At 44.5% G+C, this 21,823-nt stretch overlaps 1 protein-coding gene across 1 annotated transcript; it reads left to right on the forward strand.

The window, feature by feature from the left end:
• The first annotated feature begins 1,682 nt into the window (after positions 1-1,682).
• LOC132588892 (uromodulin-like) lies at positions 1,683-18,495 on the forward strand. Its single transcript, XM_060261354.1, has 10 exons — positions 1,683-1,773; positions 5,012-5,410; positions 5,522-5,629; positions 5,787-5,995; positions 6,376-6,524; positions 13,844-14,089; positions 14,786-14,948; positions 15,038-15,119; positions 16,408-16,443; positions 18,359-18,495. Exons 1-10 carry the CDS (start codon positions 1,692-1,694, stop codon positions 18,427-18,429), a joined length of 1,545 nt encoding a protein of 514 aa, XP_060117337.1. The 5' UTR covers positions 1,683-1,691; the 3' UTR covers positions 18,430-18,495.
• The last annotated feature ends 3,328 nt before the right edge of the window (positions 18,496-21,823 follow it).

The raw sequence follows: 21,823 nt of genomic DNA on the forward strand, positions 1-21,823 counted from the left end.
ATTTACCCAAGGTCAGTGAGGGAGCTGCAGAGCAGAATGTGAAATTCAAACCCAGTTCTCCTCAGTCATTGTCTGACACCATCCCCAAAGTCTCTGTTTTAAACCAATGTTTATGTTTGTGTTCTTGGCAATTTCAGGCAACTTAGAAATCCAGGAAAACAGAGGTACACTCAGTCATGTTAGCTTTTCCTTTAGTGAAATACAAATAAAGCTGATTAAACACCTTTAGAATAACTTCCTCTTAAAAGGTCTATATAAAGGGGAAATGAACCCTCGGTCTCAGATCTTCTCTTCTTTCCAGGTTTGGGTGAGTAGAAGTATATTTTATATCCTTGGCCTCTCTAGCTCAGTAGTAGTACTGTCCATTTGTACAAGCTCTCCCAGGGTCAGGCAGAGCCCAACACCTGCTCCAAGAAGTCCTTTATATGGAAATGCCAGGAAATAAACCTGGGGGTCTTTTACATGCAGAGAATGGACTCTGTTGTTTAGCTGCAACAGTGATCACAGTGATGTGTCTATAAGACAACTGGTAGGCTCTTCTGGGTGGGACTCAGTACATGGGTGCTACTGGTAGCCACATATAGAGAACACAAGAAAGAACTTGGCATATTGCCATATTAGATAAATGTTAAAGGGTTCAATCCTATTGAGGCAGTACTAGAAAGAGTGATCTATTGTACTCCAGTCCTGTTTTGGCCATAAATGCTAGAAAAAGCCAGCTCATGGTTGTGGTGGCATATCAAGAGCCACGATTCAGAGCTCTTTAGAATCTCTCCCTAGTTTTCCCCATGACTATAAGAGCACAGGATTAATAACAGCCAAACTTAATTTTCTGCCCTCAGGTCTCTTTAAAATCTTTTTGAATCCTTTCTTCAGACCCCCAGTTTGTAACTTGCTGATTTATTGACACACAAATAAAGTTTAAAAAATCAGTACATTTTACAGAGAGAAATCTACATGAATAAACTGATCCGAAAAAAATGAGAGACAGTCCTAGCTCTTAATCATTTTTGTGCCTACTCTGTGGCTTGACAGGATCTATAGAGTTTCTTTTATGTTTGCCTGATGCTTGGGTCAGAGTTGTAGTTATCTTTTTCAACCAGAGTAATGAAACTTGGTAGAAAATTTTATTTTAGTAATGGGTATATAAATGGGACATAATATATAAATGCTTTATAAGATGATATGCAAATGCCATAAAATGTGTAAGTAAAATGATCAAAGAGAGGAAAAACAAAGAAAACAAGTGGGCTTTAAATGCTCACTATTTATGTAAATTGAAAGAAATGAAAAATGGCACCTTTGTACTGGCAACCAGGGTGAAAAATTGACAGTACTAATTGTAGTTATATCCTGATTGGATAGCAAAAGCTAGCCTGATCTCAGATTTTGGAAGCTAAGCAGTGTCAGCCCTGGCTAGTATTTGGATGAGAGACCACTAAAGAAAACCAGGATTGTGATCCGGAGGTAGGCAAAGGCAAACCACCTCTAACTATCTCTTGCCTTGAAAACTCTATGGGGTCATCTGTGACTTGACAGTTCTTTCCACCACAACAATAGTACTAAGAGGGTTTAAAGATATGATGAAAAATTATAAGGCAATAAAATCTGCTTGTTATGTTTTTGCAGCTTGAAATTACTTCTCTTACTTTTATTTTGCTACAGTGTGGTGTGTATTTTTACTGCTAAATATGGAGCATCACTTTTATCTAGTCTTGTTCTTACTTGGTTTTAACTGGTGCACCTTTGCACAGAACATCACCACGATGCCAGGTAAGTAAAGAGCTAATTTTCTGCTTTAACCAGCTTCTTCTCATTGCTGCAAATCTATTAAAGTGATAGTTTTTTTTATCATGCTTTAGAAGTAATGTGTGCAAAGCTAGCAAATACACCCATGCTTAAGTTCTTCACCTTTGATTTTCCCATTTTTATTTAGTAAAGCTTGAACAGATACAAAGATTTCAAATCAGCCCTTGGTAATCTAGTCTGCTTGCTGGTGTGGGACAAACTTTGCAGCAAATGTGTTAGGCAGCTAACTGAATATGAGCACATGAAGTGCTATATTTGGTGTAGTGGTGAAGTGTGTGGACTCTTATCTGGGAGGACTGGATTTGATTCCCCACTCCTCCACTTGCAGCTGCTGGAATGGTCTTGGGTCAGCCATAGCTCTGGCAGAGGTTGTCCTTGAAAGGGCAACTTCTGTAGAGCTCTCTCAGCCCCACCCAACTCAAAGGGTTTCTGTTCTGGGAGAAGAAGATAAAGGAGATTATAAGCCACTCAGATTCTGATTCAGAGAGAATGATGGGGTATAAATCTACAGTCTTCTTCTTCTTCTTAACCTAAGTTGTCAATCAAGGTCTATCTTTTCTATTGTGACTGTCCAGGTATCAGACATACCATGTGCTTTCTGATCTTTTTACCTGGGACCTTCTGCATGCCAAAGCAGCTGCTGTATCATAACCCTATCCGAGCAATACTGGGAGCCAGTTAGGGATATGTCCAGTTCCTGCAAAACCTCTTGCTTGCAACAGCTCATGGGCTGGAGGGATCAGATGGGAGTCTGTGTCTGTTCTCATTTTGTTGAAGCACCATAAGCAGAAGAAGAGAGAATCAGAAACCAACTCTCACAGGACATATATTGGTGTAGCTTTGCTAGAACATGGTGATGTTTCCTGGTATGTAGGGCAGGGGCTCCCCCAGTCAGCTTGGGGTTTGCTCCTGATCCACTTTCCAATCCCAACAAACAATGAAGCTGGAGACCAGGAGCAGTGCCTTGTAATAACTGAAGTTCCTAGATAGCTTTCTAAGCTTCACTTCTTAAGTTCTGCAGTTAAAGGGTAGCAGGCTCAGGAAAAGACATTTCTTGCTTCAGGTCACTGCAGATCAAGAATAGTAGTACTAGAATTGATGGATGCAGGGCTCAGAAAGACTTGACAGAGATCTTTTTTCTATGTCTATGATTAAAACAGAATTTGCAGGTTTATGAACCTCAGTTTGCCTTGGGGTTGTGAGGAAAAGAAAAAGGAGGTTTAAACCAGTGTGGTATCGTGGTTAAAAAGTCAGATTACATATGGAAAACAGGTCAAGCCCTACACCAAAGGATAATTGGACATAAATCTGACATCAAGAATCACAAAACTGAGAAACTTGTAGGAGAACACTTCAGTCTCCCAGGACACTTAATGGGGGACCTCAAAGTAGCTATTTTATTGCAAAATATATTTTTTAAAAAGACTAGAACAGAAGATTTGAGTTCCAAGTTATTACAACATCAGGACAAGGGAACCCCCAGGGATTAACAGAGATATCAGTTAACATGAGATATCAGTTTCTTATCTCAATATGGATGTATCTGAATGATGTATCTGAAGAACTGCGCATGCACTTGAAAGCTTATACCCAGAATTAAACTTTGTTGGTCTTAAAGATGCCACTGGACTCAAACTTTTTTCTGTTGCTTCAGACCAACATGGCTACACACCTAAATCTATACACGTGCTAATATAATTCAGTTCTTGCATCTGTTTATCAACCTTTATTATGCTGTAGGCTAATTGCCACTATTCACAGGTTTTACCAATTGCCTTAATCCAGTTTTAGCTCTATTTGGCCCTTCCTGGCAACATCCTCCTCATCTGCTACCTATATGTAATGGTTGGTGACTCTGTTTCAAAGTATCTGAATAAGTGTGCATACATACGAAAGCTTCTAGCCAGGATATAACTGTATTGGTCCTAAAGGTGCCCCTGGACTCAAACTTTGTTCTGCTGCTTCAGACCAACATGGTTACCTACCTGAGACTAGAATTAAATTAGAAATATGTGGTATCATTATAATGCTAGAACCCCTTCCCTAATTTTTATCTATTACCGTAATTGATCGTTTTATGTTTCTAATTTTCAATCCATTACAACAACATCGCATTGAGCATGCCATATAAATTCTTAAATATCTTGAAGCTAATGGCTTAGTTCCATAGAGAGCAGTAGATTGGATCCACTAATGTAGGGATGCCAGCTCTGGGTTGGGAAACACTTGGAGATTTTGGGGGTGGAGCCTGAGGAGGCTGGGGTTTGGGAAAGGGAGGGACTTCAGTGGGTATAATACTATACAGTTCACCTTCCAAAATTGCCATTTTCTCCAGGTGAACTTATCTCTGTCCCCTGGAGATCAGTTGTAAGAGCAGGAGATCTCCAGCCACAACCTGGAGGTTGGCAACTCTACACTAAAGGGATCTCTGCCACCTCCCATTTCCACTGGACCCCATCAAAAGCTGCTTCTGAGGGCTAAGTGTTTCAGAACAGAATTCCCCAATGTTGACAACCACTGAGAGATTTCCAGGGGCAGAGTCCTGGAAAATGGCAGCACCAATGTCACCATGACATCATTTCCGGGCAAAACCCTGGAAGAGGTGTCACAGCCTCCATCCACTCTAGGAACTTATTGATCTTTTTGGTAAATGCCTTAGAAGTGTAAGCAGCATGTCACATTGGACTACCTTGCTTTCCTTTAGGTCACAGACCAAAACATTTCTATTTACCCAGGCATTAAACTAAGGGGATCTATATTGTTAGCTATGTGGACTGATCTGTTCATTCTTATGTTGTTTTTATGCCCTGGCAGGTTTTTACAGACCTGATTTTATGAGCTTGACTTGTTTTAAATTTTAATTGATTCATTAGTAGTGTTCTGTTATTTTCTTGTGAGTTGCCTCAAGCAGGTTCTAAAGAGCCAGCATACAGCTTCTTAGTGAATAACTGAAACACACACATACCCTTCCCGGTTGCGCCCTGATCCAATGGTAGTTGCAGAAGTCTGCCATTTTAGGGAGGGAGCAAAAGTGTGTTCTAATCTTCCTCTTTTCAGTGTTTGTCCTCCACCTATAAGGCAGCTTGATACATTCCAGGGTGGGTTAAGGCAAGAGACTATATCTTTGGAAAAGGGTGGGCACTGCAGATCCTTTCATATATCTTGACAAACTAAGAGTGCTGAGATTTTTGCATCTCCTCAGGCTTTGCTGAAGAATGTGTGTGGAGAAACAACTCTCGCATTTGCTCGGATCCCTGTTCAAATCACACAGTTCTAAATGAGTTCTGGCGAAGTACCTCCTATGGGAAGGGAGAGAAATGTGACAATGATAAAAGAGGGTGGTATCGGTTTGTCGGCCAGGGAGGAGAACGCATGCCAGAAGACTGTGTGCCGATGTATAGGTGCAGAACTGATGCACCGTTGTGGTTAAATGGATCACACCCTATAGAGAATGCTGGAATTGTAACTCGCGTTGCCTGTGCCCACTGGAATGGAAATTGCTGCCTATGGTCTACCACTGTGCAGGTGAAAGCCTGCATTGGTGGCTATTTTGTCTACAAGTTGGAAGGGACACCAGCATGTAGTTTGATTTATTGTACAGGTATGTGTCCTACAGTGACTCTGGGGGAAGAGTGTTCTTTGGGGGGGGGAGTTGGTAACAGGTACTCATAAATCATGCCATGCTCTGCTCTTTCTCCATTCAATCATCCAGATCCCAACTACAGTGGGAGCCCATGTTCCCAGTGTGGTGCTGATGAGGAATGCCAGCTGGTGAATGGTGTCTGGGGTTGCGTCTGCAGTCAAAGTTTCAATAGTTCTGGTATGTACATTCAGGACCATTGGGGTGGGAGTGGTCTCAAAGGGTCTCCTAAGTCCTACTCTCATACTCTAACTGTTACGTCACACATAAGTGCAAGGTGCTTTGAAATACTGTATAAATACTAACCATCTATTCCCTCATAATCATTCTTATTAAGATATTTCTAGCTTGGAGATGCAACTAGAGTGTGGAGCAAATCAAATTAAAGTTTCAGTTGAGAAGTGCGTTCTGAATAAACTGGGCTTCCAGGATGCGGTCATGTATTTGAAAGATGACAGATGTGCTGGTTTTGAAGAGCAGAAGAACATAACAGTGATCTCAGTGGTGACTCCCACTGAAGGTGGCCAGTGCGGAACACAGTTAACAGTAGGTTCTCTGTTCAATGAAAAAGCTAGTGCCACACCTGAAGGTACTTTCCAGATTCATATGTGAACATGTTGACTCTGTCTGTAAATGTTTCAAGACAGGATCTGATTGACTAAGTACTAACTTCATGAAGCCAATTCAGAGTGAGGCAGGAAGCACTGAGTTCCCGTTGAATATGCTTTATGTTGTCATCATCAGAAAAATCAGATTGGCAAAACAGTTATATTATTTCATTCTGTTTGGTACATGATCTCTGGCTGACTGGATGTTGTAACAGCTATAAAGCTGCCAAAAAAACCCTTATAAATCATAAGCATTGGTGCAGTCTTAAGCATAACTCTGTAGAAGTTGAGAGCTAATCTACTTTTTTCCAACCACAGAAAAATGGCACCCATGCTATTTATAGTAACACACTATATTTGGGAAATGGGACTATCATTAGAGATGATGAAGTCAAGGTTAATTTCCAGTGCTCCTACCCACTGGATATGGAAATCAGCCTGGCAACAGCTATCCAGCCTATTGTAAGGTATGCCATTATTTATTCTTCTGAACAAATTATACTCTTCTATTTAAAGCTACTACAAGAAGTATGGGATCAGGTGTTCTATGTTCATCTTCAACATATTATGCTGAACTCCAGCACATTATACTGAAAGCAGAAAAGTGGATAGGTGAATGGGGGTGGGACCACAGATCCAGTGACAGAAATTGGATTGGTCCATGAAGGATGCAGACAGATATGAGTGGGTGCAGAGGAGAGCAACAAGATGATCAAGGGCTTGGAGACCAAACCCTGTGAGGAAAGGCTGAGGGACTTGGGAATGTTCAGTTTCGAGAAGAGGAGGCTGAGAGAGGACACAATTGCTCTCTTTAAGTATTTGAGAAACTGTCACTTAGAGAATTTATTTATTTATTTATTTATTATTTATTTATTTATTTATTACTTTACATTTATATCCCGCCCTCTCCGCAAGCGGACTCAGGGTGGCTTACAACATCATAAAAACAATCAATTCAATAAAACATATAAAACATATAAAACCATAATTTACTTATCAATTTTAAAACTATTAGCACTGTCTTAGTCCAATCTAGGCGGTATTGACTTCTGACTATGATCGCCAGCATTCTGTGGGATGTCCGGTGGCAGCCCATTTTCAATCAACCACAAAAGCCTGTTTAAACAGTTCAGTCTTACAGGCCCTGCGGAACGCCGACAAATCCAGGGCCCTTATAGCTTCTGGGAGGGTGTTCCAAAGTTCTGGTGCTGCCACCGAAAAAGCCCTGGATCTCGTTATGCATAACTTGGCTTCTTTTGGGCCAGGGGCAGACAGCAGATTTTTTCTCCCTGATCGCAGTGCTCTCTGGGGGATATATGGGGAAAGGCAGTCCCGTAGATAGGCAGGTCCCTGACCATAAAGGGCTTTAAAGGTTAATACCAACACCTTGAAGCGAACTCGGAACACAACAGGCAACCAGTGCAGCTCTCTCAGCACTGGCTGAATGTGCTCCCGTCATGGTAGCCCCATTAACAGCTGTGCCGCAGCGTTCTGCACTAGTTGTAGTCTCCGGGTTAGCGTCAGGGGTAGCCCCATGTAGAGAGCATTACAGTGATCTATTCTTGAGGTGACCGTAGCATGGATTACCATCGCTAAGTCGTTGCGCTCCAGGTAAGGGGCCAGCTGCCGCGCTTGCTGAAGATGGAAAAAGGCAGATCTAACGGTGGCTGCCACCTGAGCCTCCATTGTAAGGGAGAACTCAAGGAGCACGCCTAAGCTCTTGACCTTAGGGACCGGTATCAGTGGCACCCCATCAAGGGCCGGCAGCTGGATCTCTCTCCCCGGACCGCCCCGACCCAGGTAGAGAACCTCCGTCTTCGTTGGATTCAATTTCAGCCGATTCAGTCTGAGCCAAGAGGCCATGGCTTGTAATGCCAGGTCTAGATTTTCCAGGGTACAGTCAGACTGGCCACCCATCAATAGGTAGAGCTGGGTGTCATCCGCATATAATAATAATAATAATAATAATAATAATAATAATAATAATAATAATAATAATAATAATAATAATAATAATAATAATAATAATAAATTTATTCTTATATCCCGCCCTCCCCTGCCAAAGGCGGGCTCAGGGCGGCTCACAGGCATGGAATTCCATGGTTCAATAAAACAATACAGTACAAACAACAATTTTAAATAATCAATTACATAATAAATTAGATAAAATAGGTGCTAAATTACTATGAGTCATAATATGCACAAGATGGCTGGGTGGTTACACATCAGTTTAGCCAGGTTCTGTTTCAAAGGCAAGCTGGAAAAGAAATGTTTTGCAAGCCCTGCGGAATTGATTCAGGTCCCGCAGGGCTCGTACCATCGCATATTGATGGCAACCCAGTCCATACCTCCTGACAATCTGGGCAAGGGGGCACATATAGATATTAAATAGCATCGGGGATAGGACCGCTCCCTGCGGCACCCCACAACTAAGAGAGTGCCTCTGGGATGCTTCCTCCCCTATCACCACCCTTTGTCCCCGATCTTGGAGAAAGGAAGTCAGCCACTGCAAGGCAGATCCCTGAATCCCCACATCGGTAAGGCGGCTGGTCAGTAGCTGATGGTCAACCGTATCAAAAGCGGCTGACAGGTCTAATAACAGCAGCACTGCAGAGCCGCCCTGATCCAGATGTCGCATAAGATCATCCATGAGAGCGACCAGAACTGTCCCGTGACCTGGCCGGAAGCCGGACTGGAATGGATCCAGTGCGGAAGTGTCCTCCAGGAATCCCTGCAGCTGAGTCGCCACCGCCCGCTCTATGACCTTACCCAGAAAGGGAAGGTTTGACATCGGCCGATAGTTCGCCAATGTGGCCGGGTCTGCTGATGGTTTTTTTAAGAGGGGACGGACCACTGCCTCTTTAAGAGGTGTGGGAAAGATCCCTTCAGTCAGGGACCTGTTGATAATGTCCTGTAGTGGTTCACGTAACCACGTTTGGCTAGCCTTTATAAGCCAAGACGGGCACGGATCTAACCTACAGGTCGTAGGGCGTACAGCTGCAAGGATCCTGTTGACTTCCTCCAGACTGAGTGGACTGAAGGAGTCCAGAATTGAACCAGAAGACGTGCTCGGTGCCCCAAGTTCATCTACTGTATTAATTATGGTGGGTAAGTCGTGTCGGAGTGACGAGACTTATCTGCGAAATAGCTCGCAAAAGCCTCACAGCCTATTTCCAATTCTCTATTATTTTGTTTGCCCTGCGGCAATTCTGTTAATGACCGAATTATACTAAACAATTTTGCTGGGCGCGAGGTCGCAGATGCGATTCTGGATGCAAAGTGTTCCTTCTTTGCAGTCCGAATAGCCATCTCATAGGCCCTCATAAATGACCTATATGATGTTCTCGTAGCTTCGTCACGAGCGTGGCGCCATTGTCTCTCTAGTCGTCTTAATCGTCGTTTCATCGATCGCAGCTCCGGGGTATACCACGGAGCGGATCGTGATCGAGGATGAAGAGGACGTCTGGGAGCGATTTCGTCGATGGCCTCGGAGAGCCGGTTATTCCAGGTCTCCACTAGTTCATCCAACGAGTCGCCGGTGGGCCAAGGGTCCTGCATAGCCATCTGAAGCCGCAGTGGGTCCATCTGACTACGCGGGCGAGCCAAAATCTGCTCACCGCCTAAACGGGACAGGGGTGGCATATCCACACAGGCCTTCAGGACCTGGTGGTCAGACCATGGCACTGCCTCGGCAGATATCTGGCCCACAGGAAGGGCAGGGAGCCATTCCTGTTGGCAGCAGAGGAGAGGACTCACAATAATGGGTTTAAATTAAGGGCAGAAAGATATCAACTGTAGTTAGGAAAAACTTTTTTACAGTAAAAGTTGTTCAACAGTGGAATTGGCTGCCAAGGGAGGTGGTGAGCTCCCCCTCACTGGCAGTCTTTAAGCAGCGGCTGGACAACACTTGTCAGGGATGCTATAGGCTGATCCTGCATTGAGCAGAGGGTTAGACTAGATGGCCTGTATGGTCCCTTCCAACTCTATGATTCTGTGATTCAAGTACCCCAGGATTCTGGTGGATGTAGGGTTGCCAACTTCAGGCTCAAAAATACCTGGAAATTTGAGGGTAGAGGCTGGGAGAGTGGGATTTAGGGAGGAAAGAGACCCTGGTTGAATATAGTGCCACACAGTCCACCTTCCCAAGCAGCCATTTTATTCAGGAGAAGTGGATTAAATATTTTAAATAAATGAATAGATGATTTTTGTAGTTTGGAGATCAATCATAATTCCAGATCTCCAGCCCCCACTTGGAGGTTGGCAGCCCTCAGTTGATGCAATGCATGCATGTATATTATTTATTCTCTTAAATTGCTTCTGACTTAAGGTGAATCTATGAATTATGATCTCAAAAACATTCTATCTAACAGCCTTGTTCAGATCTTGCAAACTGAGACTCCAGGCTTAGATGTCTTGCTCTTTTCCTGCTGCATTCAACTTTTCCTGTCATTATTTTTTTTCCAGTGACTCTTGTTTTCCCTTGTCTTTGGCTGCCCTCATCACACCCAATCATCGAATGTTCCTTATCCATACTTGCAGCATGGAACCTCCATTCATGAAATATCAGCTTTCTTGAGGAGTGGAGCCTTCAGGCTGCAAGTATGTGCATAGAGGACTGACTGGTGTGTGTGTGTGTGTGTGGGGGGGGGCTAGGTTTGTATTGCTAGCCACCTCCCCCACCCAAGAGGCCCCAACTATAGGAAACAATTAACCATAGGTTTGATTTATGCTAGAAAGAAAATCAAATCAATAATCCCTCTCTCCCCTTTCATGGCATTCTCCTGGAGCTGGGTCTTGTTTGTTGTTACAGAACATATTTGTTAAATGGGCCACTTCTAAGTGTCTCTCAGGATCATTAAAGTGGGTGGGGTTTTTTCCACCATCTTTGCTTCCAGATAGACTGCACCACTTACAAATAGGGTTGAATCTTCCTTACAGGAACTATGAATTTTTACAAGATTCTATCAATGTGAAAAGAATATTATCTTACTTAAAGTAAATATTTTAACAATTGAAAATCAACTTATTGGACAGCATCCCAGTTTTGCCAGTTTTTTTTTTAAATTTGCAGTTGCTTAATTTAAGAACCCACTGCAAAATCACAGGAAAACAGAACGAACAGTCATAATTTTCTCTTATGCAGAGAAGTTTATTTTGCACTTGAGATGAGAGATTCCCCTGTTAATAAGGGCAAGCGAACTTCAGAGTCTGACAGGCAGAATGTCAGTCAGTGGTAAATATTTCCACGAAAGGAGGCTGTGCATTTCACAATGTTTGCCAGTTAAATTAACTTCACATCTTGCTTAAGCTGTAAGTCCACCATCAAACACAGAAGCTCTGTTCATTATGTCAACCCGCATTTAAGGCTTCTTAACAAAGCATTCATATGACAAGCCATGGAATACTTGGGGAGGGCGGGGGGGGGGGGGAGCTCTGGCTCAGTAGGAAATCGTTCACTTTGCCTTGAGAAGGTTCCAGGTTCTTTATTAGGGTAGGATATTTATTTATTTAAAATGCTTTTAGATGTCTTTCTACCACATGGAGTTCAAGGCAGCGTACAGTATAAATATTAAGAACATACATATAATAGGTTAAATTAAAAACACTGTGAAATCACAGGTTAGGACTGCATTTGATTAAAGTAGTCCTAAACTGTGATCTTAAAATTTGGTTTTATGTTCTTTATGTTATCTTTTTTACAATCAACCAATCAATCAGCAGTTCTTCTCAGGACTACTTGAATTAGAAACTAAATAATGGTCTGCTCCAGGACTTGGTCCTCACTCTTGTTCTTTTCAATCTGAACAGGCAGTTTGCTTCTGCCAATGACATGGCAGTTGCAGTAAGGCACAAATCAGTTGAAAGGACTGATGAAATATTGACTAGGGGCCTCAAAATTTTGGCTGACTACTACCATAAGTGGAGGCTCATTCCAAGTCCAGGAAAAACAGAAAGAATGCTCCTGTTTCCACTTCAATAACAATCTTGCCAACTGTGAACTGAATGTCTACTTTAATGGCACCTGACTTACACACAATCATACACCTAAGTACGTTGGTGCCACCCTGCTATAAACACCATCTTATCAACACAGTGGCAAAGATAAGCATGCAAGATATCCTCCAAAAATTATGTGGTACAACTTGGGGTGCATCTGCCACAACTAGGGTTGTCAAATACCTTTAAGCCCCTGGTAGGGGACTTTCCTTGTGTGTGTGCCAGCCGTGCAGCATGATGACACAACCCGGAAGTGATGTCATAGCACTGGTGATGTCACGTGGCGACCACTCTAGGCAGTTCCGAGAAAACTCTATGGTTTTCCCGGAAGCTCTAGCCATTTGGAAGGGGGGAACTCTATGGAACCCCCGTGCGGACCAGGGGCTTGGCAGCCCTAGCCACAATACTTAGATGCTCAGCTTTGTGGTTGATGTATAATACTGCAGAATATGGTGCTTCAGTGTGGCTCAACAGCCCCCATGTCCACAAACTTGATGTCCAACTCAATACAACAGTGAGAACCATCAGCAGATGTATTAAACCTACTCTGACCTATTGGCTACCTATGTTGTGACACACTGCTCCACTACATCTCTGAAGATAAGATGCTCTTCTTGATGAATATGGAAAGATGAACAAAATCAGAGAGCTGCCCATTCTCAAAGACATGACTATCCAGACTAAACTCCCAATACCCAGCAATAACATCTGCACAAATCCTGCACTTACAAAGTTTTGTTCTAAGGAATGAACGGTTGCAAACATGGATGCAATCAGTTCCTCCCAATATCCATAACCTGATAAACACCAATGAGAGGCCCGCAGGATTTTACTTGCTACATAAAGCATGGAAAATAGCTAATAGCTATTGGCAGATGTGCTGACCTGGCTTTGGCAGATGTGCTGACCTGTTTTTTAAGTGGGGCAAGATAGTTGGACCTGAATGCAAATGTGGTGCAGCCCACCAAAATATTTTTCATCTTTCACAGGAATGTATATGTCGTGTTTTCCAGGGAGATATGACAGAGCTGTTTGAACTTTCCCCAGCTGTGACTGAGTAGATTGAAAATTTAGATATTAGTATTTAGTGGGATTGTTCAATCTGCCTGTATGCTGTAGTCAACTTGGTTACATATTTTATATTATTCTATGCCTCCTGTGTGTGATCATGCTATATGATAAATAATAAACAATCTATTTTGAGCTCTGTATGGAAGAAAGTTATATAACAAATGTCTTCTAACTGTCTTCAGCTGCCTCCTAAAGATTGACAGTGAGGGGCCAGGCACACCTCCTTAGAGAGGTGGGTCTGAAAAGGTTCTCTCTCATGTATGCACCAGACAAATTCCTTTGATTGGTGGGACAGTCAGGAGGGGCTCTCTGTGTGAGCTTAATTCCAGGTCAGGCACGTATGGGAGAAGAGCCCTTATTTAGCTTAAAAGGTTTGAGAAGTCTTTCAGCACAGGAAAAATAAACCACTAACTACAAGTTTATAATGTTTTATATATGACTGTCAAACAACTTTCCTTTGGTTCTAAGCATTCTGAGCTCAGTGGATCTTAATTCTGAGAAAACATAGCGATGGAATCTTTGATAAACAATTTTAATTTCTTGTCTACTTCTAAAACTTTTAAATGTAACTAATAGTAGTAGGTGTCTTTGCCTGAGACCTTAGAAAAGGTCACAGGTGTACCTTGGTATACAGCAGTTTTGTGAGTTCATGGGGTGATTAGAGGTCAAGTTGCCGACGTTCTTTTAAAAAATTATACCTTGTATTTGCTCCTTCTAGTGTAATCAACATCAGTGTGGGAGGCACAGGACTCTTTACGTTTAAAATGGCTCTCTACAGAGATTCAGATTACACCTCTCCTTATGAGGGATCCATGGCAGTGTTGTCGAAAGAGGCCTACCTGTATGTCGGTGTCATGGTCACAAATGGGGACATGTCTCGGTTTGTTTTGCGGATGGACAGCTGTTATGCAACACCCACAAAAAACACCACCAGTTCTCGGAAGTATTACATCATTCAGAATGGGTATGATGGCAAAATATCTTGGTCAGGAGACTAAGGAAGACGTGTCAACTTAATTGGAAGGATAAGACTTTCTCTGAGCACAATTTTTAAAAATGGACTGGGCACAGACACACTTCATAGCAGATTTTGGAAGGCAGAACTTGCTCAGAGATATAAGCAAGCTGCTATTGTCAATATTGTTGAACAGCACATTAGCTCAGTTCCAGTGGTTCTTTCCCCAGAGGGCTGAAGAAGTTCCATGTAATGTGTCCTAAATTGGAGGTGAAACTAAGAAACAGTGAGTCATCTGATGCTACATAGGGGCAGCATGGCATAGGAAGTTCTTGGACCCTATTATTCTTAAGTCAGATAAGCAGACTTCCCATGTTCTCTTCCTGCACCATTTGCCACAGGGATAAATTCCTTCCATTTATTTGCAGTTTCTTCCCCTCCTCCATCCTACCAATGCACATGTGAACACCGATCAAAGTCTTCAAAAAAGAAACTTTGCTGTGATTTTATGCTTCCTTTGCTGGCACTCTTGCACTGTTTGATCAACACAATTATGTGCACTGTTAAGACTGAGGAGAAAAGACTTAATAATAGAAGCTTTCATATGCATCAGTTTCAGTTGGCCAGTAAGAGCTAGTTTGGGCACACAGGAATTGGTTTTTGAAAAACTGGGAACTCTGCTAACAATCTGCATTGAATTTGCAGCTGTCCAAATACAAAAGATTCAACGATTTCAGTAGCAGAAAATGGAGTTGCATCGCAGGCAAAATTTTCTCTTCAAGTATTCAGATTTGTTGGAAACCATAACCTGGTTTATCTCCACTGCCAATGTCGTCTCTGTGACACTCACACAGAACAATGCAGACCGGTAAGTTGGATGATAACTGCAAGTATAAATGGTAGCTCAGTGAGTGCGAAGGTATAGTGACTCTGTTCCATTGCGACCTTTTTCTGTAGCATTGCTCAAGAGATGACAGTCGCCGAGCTGCTGCTGCTGAGCCGGGTTATGTTTTGCACTTGGGACCTATTGTCCAGAGAGGTAAGGAAGTTTTTTTTTGGGGGGGGGGGGGAGTTGATACTGTACAAGAAGATGAAGATATTGGATTTATATCCCGCCCTCCACTCCGAAGAGTCTTAGAGCAGCTCACAATCTCCTTTACCTTCATCCCGCACAACAGACACCCTGTGAGGTGGGTGGGACTGGAGAGGGCTCTCACAGCAGCTGCCCTTTCAAGGACAACCTCTGCCAGGGCTATGGCTGACCCAAGGCCATGCCAGCAGGTGCAAGTGGAGGAGTAGGGAATCAAACCCGGTTCTCCCAGATAAGAGTCCTCACACTTAACCACTACACCAAACTGGCTCTCAACTGTGGGTTATTTCTCAATGAAGTGTGTCTTAACCCACATGGAGAACTCCTTTCGTTGCTACATGGAGCAGCTCACAACTAACTTAGTGTGTCAAAGGGACTTGGGTAAATACTCAAAGGCAAAGAGACTGATCAGTCTAGCAGTACAACCCTGAGCAGAGTTGCATCCTTCTAAGTCAAGATTGCACTCTTAAACTCATCACTCTCTTTGCTGAGTGTTTACGCAAGTCCCTTTGACACTCCAGTTACTTTTATGCTGCCAAGTTTCTTTCACTGTAGATAAAATACCACGGGCTGGTGTAGTAGATACTGGGGTCTGATTGATTTGATGCATAGAGCCCAGTCACCTCATTGAGACTTCATCAACTCCAGCAGGAAGTGGGGGGATTCATTCTTACCTCTCGGGTCAGGTGATGTTTCATAGCTAAACCAGAGGTATTGAGCACTATTTGCAGGGGGGTTGTGCTAGCTAGCCAAGGCTATTGTGTTTCAGACACAGGCTTACATGAGTGACTGCTGTAACATACCAGGCAAACAGGTTGTCATCAGAACCCAGAGACAGATGGTGAAAACTTCCTTGTTCAGGGCTTGTCTAAAGGTGATGCCTATTTTTAAGGAGCAGCCTTTTCTTTTCACAAATGCAACTGCAGGGATTGGCTTGTCAAGGAAGAAGGTTGTTTTCTTTCTGTCGAGGGTATACAAGGCATGCAGCCCACCCCCTCAGTGTATAATATAGTGCTGGTGGGGCTTGTGAAAGCAGATGTTTTAGGCGGCATATGGGCTTCATCACTGCCTTTGTTTCATGTATCAGTAGAATCTACTTAGTTACAAGGAGTGGCAGGAGCTAGAAAAGAAAGAAAAGATAGTAGAAAAGCATTATTTTATTTGATGAATGCAGGAAAGTGCATTATGTCCAAATCCCACTGAATTCTCTTGTTACTCTTTCTCCCATAATATGCAGGTTCTGAAGGCCTTGTTGGAGCTGCCTCATCTCATGGTAAGAAATTTGATTTGGCTTCTTGTATGTAACGCTGGAGAACTTTTAGCAAGCTGCAGGGTAAGATTTTGATGGCAGGGTAAAATTAGATAGATACTGTATGATACTTCTATTATCATACTGTGGTTCTTCATGTCCTTCTTTTATCCTCACAGAAACCCTGCAAAGTAGGTAAGGCTAAGAGACAGTGACTGTTCCAGAGTAATCCAGAGAGCTTAAATGTTAGAGTCTCTGTGCTGCCAGCACAGTACTTTCATTGGCTATTCCCAGAAGGCTTGAGGGACTGATGGTTGGATTCCGTCTAAGGCATCTTCATAAACGGGGAAGTTCATCATCCAAAGATACCCATCCTTAAGCTTCTAAGGTGACTCTGGGCCAGCTACTCTCTGAGCCTAACCTAGCTCACTAGATGGTTCTTGTGAGGATATAAATGGAGGTGGGAAGAACAATGTAGGCTACCATGAATCCTACCATGAATGCTTAGGGTGGCAGTTTTTTCTTTAGTCCAACAAGATACAAAGGATTTGGAGGATATGTCTACTTCACTTTTACTAGCTGTGAGAAGGGAGCAGGGTCAGCACGTGGGAGTCAGCAAGGTAAGGGTGTCACCTTGCTGCAGGGGGTAGGGCGGGCACCCCCTCCCTACTCACGTGGACCCTGCAAAGAAAGAAGGAGGCAGCTTCTTCCCACCTCCCTCTGAAGAGGGAGAAAGCCAGGCAAGGGGCAGCCCAAGCCGTGCATTCTTTCTTCAAGAACATGCGGTGCAGGCTGCCCCTTGTTTAGCCCTCTCCCTTTCAGAGGGAGCTGGGAAAGGCTGCGCCTCTTCCTGGCTCCCTTTGAAGCAGGAAAGGGGTGGCTGTCACTTCTGGAGAAGATTTTTGAGGAGGTGGGGGGTGCAGGGTTTGGCTTGGGGTGCCAGAACCCCTAGCACCAGGCCTGGAAGGGAGAGTCCTAAGCATCACCGGTGAGAAGTCTGAAGAAATACATGTTTTTTCTCAGAGAGGATTTTCTTTATAGTTATTTGTAATTAGCTTTTCTTAAGTGTTAAAGCTAATGTTCCCTCTAAGCTGCAGAGTTTTGTGAGCAAAAATCTACTTTGTGAGCTACTGGCATTAAAGTGGTGAGCTACTGCATAAATTAGTGTGCTCTGGGGTCATCCTTCCTGAGCTAAGACAAAAATATGTGAGCTGGAGACTAGAAATCTGTGAGCTAGCTCACACTAACTCAGCTTAGAGGGAACACTGGTTATAGCTGTACTTGTTTGAATACAGTTGCCTCCTTCCTTTGAGGTGTTCAGGTGGCTGTGAAAGGGAAGACACGTCTTCAATCATTGTTATTGGTAAAAGGCAAAGATCCCACTGACAGAGAGCCCTGCCTGCTGTCTACTTAGCCTAGCACAAAGTGGACTTCAGCTCCTGCCATGTTAATTTTAGGCAGAAAGTGAGGCATAAGGCCCTAGACTCTCCAAATCTCTGGCACTGAGGGACTCACTGTACAAACTGTTGCATCACTTGGGGTGGCTCTGAGTACTGCAAGGTTCTGCTTTCCCTCCCACAGTTTTCCCTAGCAGAAGTAGCTTTGAGGGTGGCTATTTGCCCCTTCTCAAGCTCTAAATGTCCTCAGTCACACAATTCCAGGACATGTGGAGGTTAAGAAAGGAGCAAACAGCATTCCAAGGCTGTTTCCACTAAAGAAAACATTCTGCGAGGGAAGGCAAAAGCCATACCCAGCATTAAAAGAGTTTGTAAGGTGAGCCCCCAATGGTATACAATTGCAAGTCAGCTTGGGTTACATCTGTCATCCAGAAGAAGTTATTCATGGCTGAGTGCATAAAAAATGAACCCTACAGTTCACTTCAATGAACCTGTTTAAACATACAAACCTAAAATGTAATAATCTTGTTCCTGTTCTACAGCTTCATTAGGTGCTTGGATGACAGTGCTAGCTACTGTTGCGCTGGCTTTTTCTCTCCATGAATTTGCTTGACTGACGAACCCAGTCACGCACGCCATTGAACAAAGAGGAGCAACAGGTGAAATAAAGAGAGAAAAAATAAAGAAAAAATACACGGACATGCGTTGTGTAGCTGATTATTAGCAGTTTCACTCCTTTGCTGTCCTTCCAAGTATATGCAGAGCTGTGTATGTGGCCCCCACATATTTACTAAAATCAGTAAATTGGGATAAGGTTCATGGGGGAAATGACTACATATAGAGTAAACAAGTGGAAACCTGTGATATTCATGGAGGAGGAATCCCTCCCCCATCATTGCCGATTCCCTCTGGAGGGTGTCAGCTGTTGCTCTGGGCCTGGCAGCAGCAGCAGAACATGCCAGCAGCCGCTCCAGCCTTGCCTCCAGCTGTGGCAGTGGAGGACACCAGCTACTGCTCCAGGCCCAAAGAAGTGGCTGGCATGCCCCACTACCATGGCCATGCCTGGAGCAGCAGCTGGTGTTCTACACTGCTGCACCTGGGCCAGAAGCAGCAGCCAGCATGCTCTGTGGCTGGATTGGATCAGTGGCCAGTGTCTGCTGCCTCTGCCTCTGCTGGGCCCACATTTACCGTTTTTGCACACAGCTCACCTCACAGTCACAATCCTGTTCCCTCCGCAGCGTCTGGTCGGATTTCCCACCATCTGTGCTGAAGTTACAAGAAGTGCCACAGCTTTTGTGTAGCAAACGTAAACCGCTAAAACCCAGTTTATGTTTGCTACACAAAAGCCACAGCACTTCCTGTAACTCCGGTGCAGATGGTGGGAAATCCAACAGACGCTGCAGAGGGAACAGGATTGTGACTGCGAGGTAAGCTGTGTGCGAAAACGGTATGTGTGTCTGCTGCAGCCAGGCCTGGAGCAGCAACTGGCATCCTTCACCACAGTGGCTGAGTTGGAACAGCTGCAGGTGTGGTTCCTGGGCTGCACTGCTGCCAACAGACCCAGCAAGGCTTCCCTGGCTGTGCCAACTACCTGAAGTTGGTGAGAGAAACACTATGGTAATTTGGTGGGGGATTTTTAAAAACCCATGGGTTTTTTATTTTCAAGTTTTTCAGCTCACCTGGGAAGTAGGGTTCCCAAGTCCAACCCCAAAAATATCTGGGGACTTTGAGGGTGGAGCCAGGAGACACTGGGGTGGAGCAGGGGGGAGGGGGGAAACGGCGAGCCGCCCCATCTCGGAGCATGCGACGCCGCTGCGCAGCTGACGCCTCTTCTCTGCTCGTCGTGGCTGCTCCTCCGAGATGGGCTCAGGCTGAGCCCATCTCGGAGGAGCAGCCACGGCAAGTGGAGAAGAGGCGGCAGCGGCGTGGCAGCCTCTTCTCCGCTCACTGTGGCTGCTCCTCCGAGATGGGCTCAGCCAGAGCCCATCTCAGAGGAGCAGCCACGGCGAGCAGAGAAGAGGCCGCCGCACCGCTGCCATTTCGCCCGCTCCGCCTCTGGGGTGGAAGCGGAGGGGGGGGGGTGGAGGTGGGCCGGGGGTGTGACGAGCCACGAGTCCGGGTCCTAGAAGGGCCCGGATTTGCAGCTCGCCATGCTCCTGGCCTGCCTCGCCCTCCCCTGCGCTGCTGCCGCCTCTTGGCTGCTCCTCTGAGATGGGTTCAGCCTGGGCTCATCTCGGAGGAGCAGCTGCAGTGGGAGGGGAGGGTGCAGCAGCGGCGCGGCGGCCTCGCCGGCTCCGGGATGCGGCGGCTGGCCATGCTCCCCGGCGCCGTTTCCACCCCCTCCCCCCCGCTTCCATTTTTTGGGGGAGCGGGGGAAGAGGGTAGAAATCCTGGGGTCCCCCGCCAGGGCGGGAGGGTTGAGAAGCCTACTGGGAAGTCTCCCAAGTTTGCAGAAAGACCTGTTTAGCCTCTATGTGGCCCCAATCCATGGATTTAGATATCCACAGATCACAGCCACCGGGCCGTTGGTATATAGTTGAGCCACAAGGGCTGTTCCCCAGTGTTGGAGTGAAGCAGGATTTTTTTGCACTGCTTTTTGTGCCAGCCAGTCTAAAAGCAGGGTAAAAGAGTCAGACTGTTCCTCCCACTGGAAAATAAATACCCTCAAGAGGCACCATAATGTATTGACCCAAGTGTCAGATTAGAAGGTGGGTGCTGGTGGGAGAAACAGAGTTGCTCTGCTTTTAGACCTGCTAGCAGCAAAATGAGTGCAAAAGCAACTGTTCCCAACACTTTTGCACTGGAAAGGAATCCATGGATACCTTGGGTTACTCTTGAGCAGCTCTTGTTCATTATGTGACTGCTAATAATACTGAAGATGGGTTCTGAGGCTAAGAATCTAGGCTGGATAGCTTCAGACTGTTCACAGCCATTCCCAATAACGCAATGATTTCCCCTGTAATGTAAGTCACCTTTCTCAGCATAGCCATCCTGATAGGACTGCTGAGAAGACAAAAGGGGAAGGGGAGAGACATAATTCATACCTTGCTTCTCCCCCAGTGGAGACCCAAATCACCTTAGAATATCATTTTCATCACCTTGTGATGTAGGCTAGGCTGAGAAGTCAGTCAGAGAGCTTCCCAGCAGAATCTAGTCCAACAACTACACTATATATAATATTGCAATGAAAAATGTCTATATAATTCAATCTATAGTATATGTTGGATGCTGAATAAGCACCATTAATAATCCATATTCTTCCTGCAAAAAAACAAAAACATGGCATCTCAGCCAAGCTTTCGTTTTATTTAAGCAGCATTTGGTAAACACTGGATAAATACCAGCAAAATACTCATTATGGAAATAGCAGTTGAGAGTAGCTTTGCTAGAATGCCCACCAATTTGGCTCATGTGAGCTGTTCAGATATATCCAAACAAGTTTCAATGTGCCCATGTGCATAATTATACCACCACATTCAAAGACATACAGAAAAGGGGGGAAAGTCTGAAATTTTTTGACTGGGAACCTACAAGTTTAGTGTCTGCTGCTCATGTACCTAGAGCAGGGGTGGCCAACGGTAGCTCTCCAGATGTTTTTTGTCTACAACTCTCATCAGCCCCAGCCAGCATGGCCAATGGCCAAAGAACATCTGGAGAGCTACCATTGGCGACCCCTGACCTAGAGAATCAGTTTTTGTAAATAACTTCTATGACTGTGTAGGCACTAAAAATAGGCAACACATTCTATTCAATGTCAGCCATTTAAAGAATGTACCCAACTGCACAGACACAAAGAAGTAATGCACTGCAAGTATGGTTACCACCTTCCAGATCTGGAGATCTCCAGGAATTAGAACTGATCCCCAGCAACAGATATCAGTTCTCCTGAAGAAAATGGCTGCTCTGGAAGGTGGACTCTATAGCATTATACTACAGTGAGGTTCTGCCCCTTCCCAAATTCCTCCCTTTCCAGGATGCACCCCCAATATATCCAGATATTTCCCAAC

Source organism: Heteronotia binoei, chromosome 21 (genome assembly GCF_032191835.1).
Source record: "Heteronotia binoei isolate CCM8104 ecotype False Entrance Well chromosome 21, APGP_CSIRO_Hbin_v1, whole genome shotgun sequence".
Classification (NCBI taxonomy): domain Eukaryota; kingdom Metazoa; phylum Chordata; class Lepidosauria; order Squamata; family Gekkonidae; genus Heteronotia; species Heteronotia binoei.

What these genes read in the sequence shown, in the direction of transcription:
- LOC132588892 (XM_060261354.1), top strand. Translation starts at nt 1,692, where the DNA reads ATGGAGCATCACTTTTATCTAGTCTTGTTCTTACTTGGTTTTAACTGG. An exon ending in GCTATCCAGCCTATTGTAAG is followed by an intron (nt 6,525 to 13,843) that starts GTATGCCATTAT and finishes TGCTCCTTCTAG; the next exon opens with TGTAATCAACATCAGTGTGG. An exon ending in GGGACCTATTGTCCAGAGAG is followed by an intron (nt 15,120 to 16,407) that starts GTAAGGAAGTTT and finishes CATAATATGCAG; the next exon opens with GTTCTGAAGGCCTTGTTGGA.